The following is a 13,807-nucleotide window of genomic DNA, read 5'->3' on the forward strand; positions in this document are numbered from 1 at the left end:
GAAGCTCCAGCAATAGAAAATGAAATGATGTCTGAAAGAGATGTAGTCACCCAGTGGAGCCAGAAACCCTTAAACATGATAAAATGTCAAAAGGAAGCTTTTTCTCCTGGGAGATTCTGTCATCAGAAGAACCAATTTGGGAAATCATTTTGATGGGATGCAAGAGTTAAATGCCTTCCAGGATCCTTGGCCAATAGAAATATCAACCAGATAGTTAATACAGTTATAGAAGAAAGTAGAGCGTTATGATGGCGTTATTTTAATGTTTCCGAATGACGGTATATAAAACTCCTTAAATAAATAAAATAAATAAATCATCCATCTGGGGATCAATAGCCTAGTTAGAAAATGGTATCATTGAAAAATGGAAATATTTCCAAAATCTAAGGAAGAAGATTAGACATATGGAAAAGACCATTGCATTTTCAGAAGAATTACCTGTTCATGGAAAGGGGGAGGAAAGGCTCTGCCATATAGATAATTTCAATGCCTGGCTCAAAAAATGGTGTAAAGAAAGTGGTATTGGATACATTGAAGGCTGGGGACGTGTATGGAGCAATAGAAGATTATATGGTAAGGATGGTCTACATTTGTCCTTGGCAGGAAAGAGGATGCCAAGTGAGAAATTCAGATCATACATTATCAGGCATTTAAACTAGAGGGCAGTAGTGGCAGGAGATGGCCAATGAAACTGGCATATCACTTCCAACTGATAGAGGAAGTGGGAGGAGAAAATAAGAAAATCAATCAGCTCAAAAAAGTAGAAACATTGACTGGGAAGAGCAGCAAACTAAGGGAGAAAAGACCATCCAAGGATACTGAGGAAGCTCAGAGATGTGCTGGCGGGCCAGTTGAAAGACCTGTTCAATAGATTCCTGGAGAAGAATTGTGGTGGTCCTGCTTCGCAAGAGTGGTAGCAGAGAGGAGGCTGGAAACTATAGGCCAGTTAGTCTGAACTCAATGGTGGGAAAATTAATGGAGATGCTGCTGAAGGAAAGGACAGTGAACTATCTACAATCCGGTGGGTTTCTGGACCTGAGGCAGCATGCATTCACCAGGCGAAGTCCTGTCAGACAAATCTGATTTTGTATTTTATTTGGACACTAGAGAATTGGAGCAAGGAAGAGCACTCAATATGATTTACTTAGATTTCAGCAAAGCTTTTGATACGATCCCACATAGGAGGCTCGTGAATAAAATAAGAAACTTGGGACTAAGCGCCAAGGTGGTGGCATGGACTACAAACTGGTTGACTGACAAGGGACAGCGTATAATGGTAAATGGAATATACTCTGAAGAGAGAACGGTGTTAAGTGGTATGCCATAGGGATTGATTTTGGGACCAGTTCTGTTAAATATCTTTGTGAATGATAGATATTGTGGAAGAGAGAGAGAGAAGGTAAAGTTTGTCTGTTTTCAGATGATCCTAAGATCTGCACCAGAGTGGACATGTCTGAAGGAATAGAGAATGAAAAGTGATTTAAGAAAGCTTTAAGAGTGGTTGAAGTCTCGGCAGCTGGGATTCAATAAGGGGTAGATTTTCAGACCGCGCGAATAGGCGTACTTTTGCTGGCGCATCAGGCGCAAGCAAAAGTACGCGGGATTTTAGTAGATACGCGCGGAGCCGCGCGTATCCACTAAAATCCGGGATCGGTGCACGCAAGGCTATGGATTCTGTATAGCCGGCGCGCGCCGAGCCGCGCAGCCTACCTCCGTTCCCTCCGAGGCCGCTCCGAAATCGGAGCGGCCTCGGAGGGAACTTTCTTTTGCCCTCCCCTCACCTTCCCCTCCCTTCCCCTACCTAACCCACCCGCCCGGCCCTGTCTAAACCCCATCCTTACCTTTGTCGGGGGATTTACGCCTCCGGGACGTGACCTGGGGGCGGGTCCAGAAGGCGAGGCCACGCCCCCGGACCGCCCTGGGCCGTAACCACGCCCCCGGACCCGCCCCCGAAACGCTCCTGACACACCCCCAAAACGGCGCTGCGCTCGGTCCCGCCCCTGACACGCCCCCGACACGCCCCCCTCCGAAAACCCCGGGACTTACGCGAGTCCCGGGGCTCTGCGCGCCGGTAGGCCTATGTAAAATAGGCTCACCGGCGCGCAGGGCCCTGCTCGCCTAAATCCGCCCGGATTTGGGCGGATTTAGGCGAGCAGGGCTCTTAAAATCCGCCCCTTACTGCATCTGGGGTGTGATAATCCAAAAGAGCTATATGACTCTGACACTTCCAGGTTAAAGCACCATTAAGCTTTAACCCGTACGCCCTATGGTATCACTTCATATTTATTTCCTGCCTTATCTTCTTTCCAGCTTGTTGCAAGCTTCCAAGTTCTCTTACCCTGTTGATTGTAACTTTGACTCATTCCTACCTACTGTTTACCTTTTGTTTACTTGAATTGTTACCCCAGTTATATTCTTGTTAATTGTAAACCGATCCGATATGGTTATTTACTATGAAGGTCGGTATATAAAACTGTTAAATAAATAAATATGTGATGGGGCTGAAAGACTAATGTGCATAGACTGGGAGAGGGACCTTGGGGTGATAGTGTCTGGTGATCTGAAGGTGGCAAAGCAATGTAACAAGGTGATAGCTAAAGCCAGAAGAAGGCTGTGCTGCATAGAGAGAGGAATAACCAGTTTAAAAAATAAAAAAAAAAAGGAGGTTATAATTCCCTTGGTGAGGCCTCACCTCGAGTACTGTTTAGTTCTGGAGACTGTATCTTAAAAAGGACAGAGACAGGACAGAGGCGGTCCAGAGAATGGCGATTAAAATGGCGTGGGGTCTGTATCTGAAGACTTATGAGGAGAGGCTGAAGGATCTAAATATGTACACCCTGGCAGAGAGAAGCTGCAGGGAAGATATGATGCAGACCTTCAGCTACCTGAAAGGTTTTAATGATGCGTATTCCTCTAACCTTTTCCGTAGGAAAGCAAACAGTAGACCTAGGGGTCACAATATAAAACTACAAGAGGACTGACTCAGAACCAATGTCAGGAAATATTTCTTCACGGAACAGTGATGGATGCCTGGAATACCCTTCCGGGAGAGGTGGTGAAGATGAAAACTGTAAACTAATTTAAAAAATCATGGGATAAACATGATGAATCCCTAAAGGCTAGAGTTAGAAATTAAGAAAAAGGTGCATAGAGGGTAACCAGCAGGTAGTGGCAGCTACTACCCCTAACAGAAGGAATGGGGATTACTACCCTTAACCAATTAGCTTACATGATTTTGATGCAACTGCAGCATTGCTTTCTGCTTCGAAGGCAGGGAGGGGAGAAAGGGGAATTGGATAGATTATAGCCAATGCTAGGGCTCTGACTATTATGGTCCAGGGTACTGATATGCAGACATTAGGGAAAAGTACTTCATGCAACATCATAGATACAAGCTGAACCAGGAAAGAATTTTTTGAAGTGAAGAGAATGTGATACCTCATATAACAATGGGCCTCTCAATATTTGTCAGAGAGTGCTCATAAACAAATGTGTCAAACATACCCGCCGTTAACCAGTGTATTAAAGGACTGGTTTAATTCGATTGACCTTCTTTATAATCATTGGTATCTACATTCTAGATTATACATTTTTTTTCCTTTTTTATAATAATTGTTTATAGAAACAGGACACTTATCATTTTACGTAGCGTGGAGTGGTGACAGCTTTTTTCGAACACCGGCCTGACCCGACACGATCCGTGTTCCGTGGGCTTCTTCAGGGGTACAACTTTGGTACGGTGTCTATGATGAAAATCAGATAAAATTAATTCTAGCTTGTTCAATGGTGCAATCCTGACAGTAAATCACCAAGCGCTACGAACATACATTTCTAAAGACTGTCCCGTAATATATCGCTACAACAGGATCTCAGCTTTACAAAAGCAGGATTCGCCATTAGTTGACCGCGCTTTATTTAAAGGATCATTGAAGTCTCAGCTGACCAATCAAAACACAGAGAGAAACTATGTGTACCAATAGGGAATTAGAACAGCGATGACCATTCAACGCTATCGTTAAGCCCAGCTGGAGATTCTGTTGCAAGAGTAAAAATCCACCACTGCTCGCGATAGTTGAGATGACTGCTGATATCGCCCCCTCTCTCACTTACTGCAACTTGTTCCACTATTGTCCATTGGAGTTGGTCAAATGTATGAGAAAATTGGAGACAATGTTTAGCAATGGGGGCTTCAGTGTTAGCAGTGTTGACGCGGCTCCTGTGTTCCCGTAACCTAACCTTAATCTGTCTTTTTGTCCAACCCACATAAAGAAGTGGGCAGGGGCACTGAATTAGATATATGACTTGTGTCGATTCACAAGTTGTGTGAGCATTTTTAGTGTATTTCTTCTGCGTGGTGGGATGTCGCCATTCATGTCCTTCTATGGTAGAACTGCACATGTCACATTTGCCGCATTTGAAATGTGCCCCATTAGTGGCCTGAGATTCAGTGCCCGATAGAGAGGCATGTACCACAAAATCCTTGATGTTTTTACTTCTTTGATATGAAATAAGGGGTGGTTCAGAAAAAGAAGGGTGAAGCTGTAGGATATGCCAATGTTTTTTTATACTTTGTACAATCAAATAGGATTTGTCAGTGTGTTGCAGAACGCAGATGTTGGCTGTGACCGGTGCTTTTGACCGGTGCTTTTGACCGATACTGGAGTAATGTATCGCGAGGAGAGTAGTAGGCCCGTTTGTAAGCTTTATAAACTATTGAATACGGATACCCCCGGTCAAAATCTTTTTGCTAAGATTTGTGCTTGTGTTTTAAATTCATAATTGGATGAGCATAACCGACGTATTCTAAAAAATTGACTCACCGGGAGCCCATTTTTTAAGGCTCGAGGGTGAAAGCTGTTGTATTGTAGGAGGTTGTTTCTATCAATTTCCTTGCAGTAAACTGTAGTATGTAGTATGGCTGATTGTTTGCTGATGAGTATATCCAGGAAGGCAAGTTGAGTGTCGCTGGATTGAATAGTAAATTTAAGATCTGGGTCCAAATTGTTTATCCATGTCAAAAAAGATTGCAACCTTGTAGGGTTAGCGCGTCCAAAACGCGTACCCAACTGCCCGTGTAGATAATAGCGTTCATCACATGAAAATTCATGTTGATGAGCGCAATTATGTATTCCCCTCAATACAGAAAAAAAAATTGTGCACTCAATCCGCACATTTGTACATTCAGAAATTAACGCCAGCACTCCTTCACCTATTGCCGATTGGTTCCTTCATTGTCACATGTCAATGAAAGGACCAATCACCTTTCAGAAGGCTGTCCTGAAAGGGGATTGGTCCTTTTCTCTGACAAATGTCAGTGATAGGGGCTAATTGGAGGCCAGACCTTGGGGGAGGAAGCTTAGGGTAGGTCAGACATGGGCTCCCAGCCATGTCTCCTAAGCACCCAAGGCGCTAGGAATGCACATTTTTCCCTTGCGCAGCCTGTATTTCGAATATAACATTGGTTCCCTGGGAGATGTGGTTGGGCGCATGTTAAGAAAGCGAGCGCTCCGTGTTGAGCTCCCGCTTTCTATGCACCGATACTGCATCAGCCTGATAATGTCAACTCTCGTGTGCATCTACTGTCCTGGAGAGGGCAAATTTCAAAGCCCCGAGTAAATGGGCTCGCTTAAAGTTACCCCCCTCTGCCTAGCTAAAGGCACATTGGGCTTGCACAATACACACACATTAGCCGGATTAAGGGGAGGGAGATAATGTGTGGATTGGATTTTCAAATCTAGGCACGTTTGTTTTCCAGCAAAATCTGCCTGAAGAAAAAGCAAGAGCAAACTTTGTGGGCACTTTATACCCATAAGCAAATTTACAAGGGAAGCTTCCTGCCAGGTTTGCCCATGTACTTGTGGACTTTGTAGCATACAGGCTGCCTGAAGATTGCCCCCACAATGCATCTAATGCTGCTCATTTTGTATAATTATTTCTCTTTTTTTTTTATTGCATTAAGAGAACCTTCTGAGCCCACAGTCTTATTTAGTAGGGAAAAGTACATTTAAGCCAGAAATAGAGAGGTTTTCAGGACTCAGGATCCCACTAGTTCAACATAGTCCAAAATATGAATGGGGCAGGCTTTCCTTTCTTCCTTTCAGTTTATTGTAGAAGAGGAAGCTTGTGGAACTCAGGCTGAGTTTTTAAAAAAAATGGGTGTTTTGCAAATATCTAGCTTGCTTTTTTTTTTTTTATAGCTCTGGACACATCTAATGTTATGGTGAAGAAACAAGTATTCGAGCTGTTTGCAGCCCTTTGTGTGTACTCTGTGGAAGGCCACCACCTAGCCCTGGACGCCCTGGAACATTACAAGGCAAGTACATGAAGTTAGCATGTAACACATTTAAAACTAATCTGAGAAAATTCTTTTTCACTCAACACACAATTAATCTCTGGACTTTGTTGCCAAAGAATGTGGTTAGTGCAATTAGTGTATCTGGGTTTAAAAAAGGTTTGAATAAGTTCTTGGAGGAGAAGTCCATTACCTGCTATTAATAAAGTTTACTTAGGGAATAGCCACTGCTATTACTGGCATCAGTAGCATGGGATAGACTTAGTTTTTGGGTCCTTGCCAGGTACTTATAGCCTGGATTGGCCACTGTTGGAAACAGGATGCTGGGCTTGATGGATCCTTGGTCTGACCCAGTATGATAATTTCTTATGTTCTTAATCAGAATGCAAGGAGCGTGCGCAGAATCTAACAGCAGGGTTTGCTCTAGTGACCTCTCCCCCACCCTCCTGCAGCAGGGTTGGTTTAGTGATTGCAGAGGGTTCAGTTGGATTTTAGATTGGGAATGAGGTTGGGCTAGAAGCTCTGCTCCTGGCTGATTCATTGCCGGGTGCAATCTCTTTACTTTGGAGATGGGCCATAGGTTGTCTCACAGGCTCCAGTAGACTATCCTGTCTTGATCCAATGAAAGTGCTGCAAGATATCAACTTTCTCCAGGGCCACACCCTTTCATATCAAATTCCTTTTACCCCTGACGTTTCTGTGGTTACCGTATCACTGCCAGTGTCTTTTTTAAAATCTGGAGGCCTGTGCACTAAGATGTGTCAAACGCATTAATGTGCATTAAAGACCGAATTTGGCACTTAACACACATTATGGGTAATGCTCGCAACATGGAGCGAAGACTATGGAACAACGAGAACTTGCTTCCTGCATGGCAAGTTCAGATCTAACTCTATCCTTCCCCTGACAGTGTCCTTCCAATCACTCAGTGTTATAAATCTGATGCCGGATGGGCGGAGCAATCAGATAGAAGCTAGGAATCAGTTGGTTATACTCCTGCAGAGGGGAGGAGTTAGCAATCTGTTATGCTTTGCTCCTATAGAAGGAGGAGTTAGCAATCTATATGAGCTGGCACCTGTGGAAGGAGTAATAAACAATCTGTTAAAGTATAGACTGCGGAGGTAGCAATCTGATATAAATCTGTAGCTGAAGACTCCTGATGGAAAAGGAGTAGCAATCTGTTATCAGCGGAGTGCTTGGGGAGAACACTCAACTGTAGAGGAATGTAGATAGCTGGATCCTTGGGCCAATGGCAGATGACAGCGCCCCCAGGAGGATATCCCGGAGGGATCACCGGCTAGACTTGGATATGGAGACACACAGATAGTTCTTTTATTAGACAGGTTAGTAGAATCACCAGAGGTGGCAGTAGTGAGCTGATATGCCCGGCAGGGCTGAAGTCCCCCAGATACTGGAACAGCGATCCCAGGGGTTGCTGAGCTGAAGAGAAACTATAGATAGTGAGTAGACAGGGTAAGCAGTGTTCATAGCCAGAACTGAATAACAACTCACATAAGGTCTTATGAAGCTCAGTAGCTGGAAAGGGTTAGGCCCTCGAGGAGCGAGTACCTGGTCACAGGGAAAGCTCTGAGAGAGCGATGGTAACTCACAAATGTCTGTATCTGCGATAGCTTCCAGGCAGTAGAGAATCTTCAGAGTATTCAGGAACATGGGCCCTCGAGGAGCGAGTACCGGTTCCTATCTGCAATCTGAAATAAAGAAAAGAGAGCGAGGCCCCCGAGGAGTGGGTACCCCTGGTAAGTCCGAGGAGGCAAAGTAGCTTGGGCGAATCCTTGCAAGTCCGTTCCTTGCTAACTCAGTCTGTTAGCAAATTCTGAGACCTTTTATATTGGAAGCGGATGACGTCATCTCGGGGGACGCCCCCGAGGTTCGCGCCCTTGCTGGTACATCAATGGGAGCGCGCACCCTATGACATCAGGAACATGGCGGATCCACAGCGTTGAGCCGGTCCAGGGACACCGGAGAGAGATGGCAAGAAGACGCCGCGGCAGCTCGCCGTCCATCAGGCCCGCCACAGAGGTAAAGAGGGCGGAGTGAGGGTGTCGAGCAGCGACAGACACAACACTCAGTCACTGCACCTTACGCTCCACCTAGAACTTTCTCTGTGCTACCTTTTTCCAAGGTAGATTGCTCCCCAGGAAGGACGAAGAGTTCCCACACAAACAAACTCAACATTGTGGTCAACAGAAGCGCTGATGGTAATTTTTGTGAGAGGGTTTGAGACTGTGGGTTTACCATGGGGGGAGGAGGGGCAGACATTTTCAAAGGCATGTATGTGGGTAAAGCACTCACTGGTGCCTTTGAAAATTGCCCCGCCCGTCTGACTGTACTCTGAAACACGAGCAGCGAGTGTATGCATAAATTTACGGGCACACGGGGAGAGGTGGTCTGAGGGTGGAGTTGGAGCATGTTTCAGGATTTGCTTGCATACTTTTTAAGTTTCAAAAAAGTATATGCACACATAGAGGTGAATTTTCAGAAGTTGCGAGCATAAAAATAGCAATTATGTGAGTATATGCTATTTTAAAAACTTCAATATACACATGTAAATCAGGGTCTGCAAGTGAATTGCGTTTGTAAAAAAAGGGGTGGGGCGGGCCAGGGGTTGTCCTGGGGAGGGGCCAACATTTACACAAGTAAGTTGCTATTTTATAAGCAATTATCTGGCACCTTACTTTCATGATATTCACTGCTGCTCAATATCTGGTGTAAGTGATCGTAAACATCTTTAAAAAAAATTACTGGGTGGGGGGTCTGGATGAAATGGGGAGACTTCAGGCTGAAGAACTAGGAGGGTCTTTATGAGCTGCAGATGGACTGGGTGAACTGGTAGACTGACTAATTGGTAAAACTGGTTAGGTCATTGCCATGTGCATGCTAGAAAATCCCCGGACTTACGTGTGTAAAAGCTGACATGGGGGGAGAGTGGCAAATGCGTTTAAATAAAATTGTATAAATTCTACTTCTGTATCCCTTTTAAATTTGAAGTACTAACATGTGGGTATGTCGTTTACACACACACTTATGTGGCTAAATTCCAACTTATCCAGCTAAGTGGTGCCTTTGATGCTATTTAGATGGACAAATTTGAACTTATTCGGATAAGTAGCAGCAGGTGCTTCTTCGCTAGATAAGTCTGAAAAGTGCTGTTGCTCCATCTAATAGTGCTTTTCGGACTTATCTGGCAATCTTACATATACAAATAAGTCTAAAAAAAAAGTGCAACTTCACTGGATAAGTCTTAAAACCCATCATTCATCCAAAAAAGTTAATTGATGCATTATGAAAAAGGGGCATGTTTATGGAAATTTGTAATTTTCACATTGAGAGAGAGAGAGACACTATATCTACAAGACGCTCATGATAGTTAAGTATTTATAACTCTATAGGATGGCCCCCCTGATAGGCCGAGGTGAGGTGTTAGTGGTGGTTTAGGGTTTAGGGGCCAGTTTTGCACGTAGAGTGAGACGTACGAACCTTAGTGAAGATTTGACGTCATTTGGAGTGAGGAAAGTCTCCAAAAGATGAAATTTCTATGTTCCCTCTCCCTAACTTGATGGACTCTACAACAGGGTACCATCAAACTAGGGTGAGAGAACATAATACAAAATGTAATCTTTTGGAGACTTTCCTTACTCCAAATGATGTCAAATCTTCACCAAGGTGTACTGTGCTGCTCGTACGTCTCATTCTACTTGCGAAACTGGCCCCTAAACCCTAAACCACCACTAACACCTCACCTCGACCTATCAGGTGGCCCTCCTATGGAGATATAAATAGGTGCACACAGTGAGGCCCTCCCCAGAGTCTGTCTGTATGTCTCTCTCTCTCGATAAATAGCACTTTTCAGACTATCTGACTTATCCAGATAAATAGCATTTGTTGCTACTTAGTTCGGGTAAGTGCCTCTTTCAAGATTATCCAGCTAAACAGTGGCAAAGCTCCTACTTAGACTTATTCAGATAAATTCAGATTTATCCAGCTATCTCAAATGCTATACTCGCCTAATTTTAAAAATATATGCGAGGAGATTTTACCTGCATAATTTACATGGATTTACCCTCCCCCTCCCTCCCCCTCCACTGTAAGTCGAGAGATTTTCTAACATGCACATGACAATGAAATTACCAGTTTTACCAATTAGTCTACCATTTTGCCCAGATCATCAATACTCCCTCCTGAATCTTCAGTTTGAACTCCCCTCATTTCACACAGACCCCCCTCCCCCCATTCAGTCAGTGTTTCACTGATATTTTCGATCACTTACTCCAGATATATATACAAATAAGCTGCATTTACATGCATAAATTGCTTTAAAAATAGCAACTTACTTGTGTAAATGTTGGCCCCACTTGTATAAATTTGGCCCCTGCCCTAGAATACTCCATCCCACCCTTTTTTTTTACAGGCACAAATTTACTCGCTCTACATTGGCTGCCTGTGCAATCAAGAATAATCCACAAAGTTCTCACCATAATTTTCAATAACATTAATCCAAATAACGATCTATTGGGAATAACATTTAAACTGCATATTCCACCACGAATGCTCAGATCACAAAACAAAGGCCTCATAGAAATCCCGATCATAAAAAAAACTCTCATCTAACACAAACTAGAGAGAGAGAGAGCGCTTTCAGTCGCTGGCCCAACACTATGGAACTCCATGCCAGAGGACCTGCGAACTATAACAGACAATAAAAAAAATTCAAGAGCGAGCTGAAGACCTGGCTATTCAAAAATGCCTCCAGTTCTCCATGAGTCAGAAAACCTAAAATGTACTGATCTTTACTGCCACCCCCGAACTCCTCTTAACCCAGTTATGCTTTCCTAAATGTATCTGTCTTTGAATCCACACATTGTAACTAAATATTCCCCTAGGGCACAATCTGTATCTACGTCTACCTCCGTTTTCATTATTAATTTATTTATGAGTGTCTAACCTGTGCACCGTTATGAACTAATGATTTTCACATGGAATGATGGTGTATAAAACACATAAATAAATAAATAAAAATAAAGTGTATAAATAGTATATACACAAGTATATTATATTTGCACATGTATGTGCTGATTTTTACAAGTGGAACTCTTTTTGAAAATTCACCTTTAATTTAATTTATAAGATTCTTATCGTACCTTCAGCAAAAATCTAAACTCACTTCAAAAACTCTGTCAACTGCATCTAGACAGCAATAGATACAGCCCTTTGTCACTTGACTATTGGAAATTGATCAACAAACTGTATCCTCAACCCCTTGGACTCTCTCGCTCATTAACTCTCCATTTAGGGATGAATTTTCAAAGGAGTTACCAATTAGTCTACCAGTTTGCCCAGTCCATCTGCAGGTCATCGAGACCCTCCTGGTTTTTCAGCCTGGACTCCCATCAGTTCACCCACACCCTTCACCCACTCTGTATTTGTCAATAAGGGAGTTTTATTCTCACTTACACCAGATAATTAGCAGGTGTAAATATACACAGGTAACAGACTTGCATGCATCAATTAGGGAGGTTCTAAAATACCAATTTATATGCGTAAATGTTAGCCCCACCTGGGAATGCCCCTGGACTGCCCAATTTTTACACGTGCAATTTTGCTTGTGAATGCGTATGTTTGGGTTTTTGAAATGACGAAAGCACACTGAAGTGGCGGAGTAAACAACACACACATCTAGGACAAATGCAATATGGGTAATGTGTGGCTAAACATAAATGACTGGTCAATACATCTCAAAAATGGTTTTATTATTTACAGTATTGTTATCTACAGGAACAAATGAATTACAATTCATTTGTTCCTGTAGATAATACTGTAAATAATAAAACCATTTTTGAGATGTGTTGACCAGTCATTTATGTTTAGCCACACATTACCATATTGCATGGGTTTTTTAAATACCATGTGCATGAATACATGCCTTTTTGCGCATGTAAGTGCTATTTTTATACGTGTAATGTTTTAAAAATTCACTTAAAAGTGCATCAAACCTCTTAAAATAACTATAAATCTAAAATGCAACAATAAATAAATCCATGGTGAAAAACAATACTTGGTGTGGCTCTTTGTGCACGTGAAAGACATGACAACAAAGTGATTAAAAACGCTGTTGGCTCTGTGAGTTTGTGGCTATCTGCATCAAATGTTTAGCTGTGACTGCTGCTATTCTTTGCCAACCTTCTCCCTCCCCCTAAAAGAAGCGGGTGCCCTTGGTGACCGCCTAGCCTGCCTAATGGTTAAGCCGGCCCTGCTTGATGCCTGACTTTAATTTTTGCGTGAACAAATTCTGTTCTCAAAGAGCCTTGGCGATGAATGTAAATGTGTGTTTTCTTTTTTCACCAACAGATAGTGAAGAGCCAACAGTACCGGTTCAGCGTAATCATGAACGAGCTCTCAACTACAGACAATGTGCCTTACATGGTTACTCTCCTAAGTGTCATCAACGCCATCATTCTAGGGAGTGAAGAATTGCGGCTGCGCACACAGCTCCGAAATGAGTTCATAGGTAAAGTATTATGTAGCATCGCCAACTCTGATTGGGCCTACTCCTGGAGACTTCATCCCATGACGTAATAGTGTTATAATCCAGGCTTACTGTAGCACAGTTTATTTCTCAGTAGAAAATAAATGCCAGTGTGTCAGATTTATTTTCCCTGTGCACACAAAGTTCAGTCCTTTTTATTAAAAAGAAAATTTAATGATGTCATATTTAATTTACAAAAGTTAGGTTCTCTGTAACAGAGCATCTTTATTCATGTCATCTCTCTCCTTCAATACTGACCTTGCAAACATTGGCTGGACTGTAGTCTCCAGGGATGTATGAAATTAGAGAGAAGCGGGTTACGAGAGAAAGCTGAATCACCATTCGGTATTCTTTGCTCGAGAATTCCCTTTGGGTGTTCTCCAGGATTGTTTGCGGCAGCATCCTGGAGGATGACCTTTAATTCCTGAGGTCTACGGGACAACCTGGAGAGTGAGCAGCCCCAGTCTGAAGGCATACCTTTTATTTAAGAGAACAGTAATAGCTAGCAAGGGCTACCACGTTGGTGGCAGCCATCTTCCCTCCTGACCCGGACCTGAGCATGCCACCTTTGCAGTGTGCCAAGGCCCAACTGAATACAACAGCTTGGGTGGAGGGGGAGAGGCAGTAGAACCTGGGGATTTTTTTTAAGTTAGATCCTCAGCATTCTAACCATTAGTTCCTGAACTATGGGGACATACAGTCTTGATGATTCCTTTTATACGGTAAATCCTTCAGCTAGGTGAAGAAAATGCTCTTCGCTGATAATCACAGAGCTAGACAAAATGAAGATGTCCATCTTTAAAACTCTGAGAACTGCATGATGTCTTTCTATGGAGTAATTCGCTGCTGTATAAGCAAAGGCCTGTTTTAATGCTAAGGTCACAAGCGATATCTATTATATTACCTCTTTATGCCAGCAGTAAGTCATTTCTAGTTGACCTGGTTTCCTGTTTAGGCAACAGTGAACAGTG

The 13,807-nt window shown here is 43.1% G+C and overlaps 1 protein-coding gene and 1 long non-coding RNA gene across 3 annotated transcripts in view; one reads left to right on the plus strand and one right to left on the minus strand.

The window, feature by feature from the left end:
- Window positions 1–13,807, plus strand: part of LOC115089775 (inverted formin-2-like) — a 68,566-nt gene that overhangs the window by 54,439 nt on the left and 320 nt on the right. The window contains exons 3-4 of the mRNA XM_029598068.1: window positions 6,198–6,313; window positions 12,659–12,818. Coding sequence (XP_029453928.1) covers window positions 6,198–6,313; window positions 12,659–12,818 — 276 coding nt within the window. The remainder of the gene's footprint in view (window positions 1–6,197; window positions 6,314–12,658; window positions 12,819–13,807) is intronic.
- LOC115089778 overlaps window positions 3,540–13,807 on the minus strand; it is a 79,826-nt gene continuing 69,558 nt past the window's right edge. For both annotated transcript variants that reach the window (XR_003856228.1, XR_003856227.1), the window contains one exon: window positions 3,540–3,743. This is a non-coding gene — a long non-coding RNA (uncharacterized LOC115089778). The remainder of the gene's footprint in view (window positions 3,744–13,807) is intronic.

The sequence above is a fragment of the Rhinatrema bivittatum genome, chromosome 4, assembly GCF_901001135.1.
Source record: "Rhinatrema bivittatum chromosome 4, aRhiBiv1.1, whole genome shotgun sequence".
Lineage (NCBI taxonomy): Eukaryota > Metazoa > Chordata > Amphibia > Gymnophiona > Rhinatrematidae > Rhinatrema > Rhinatrema bivittatum.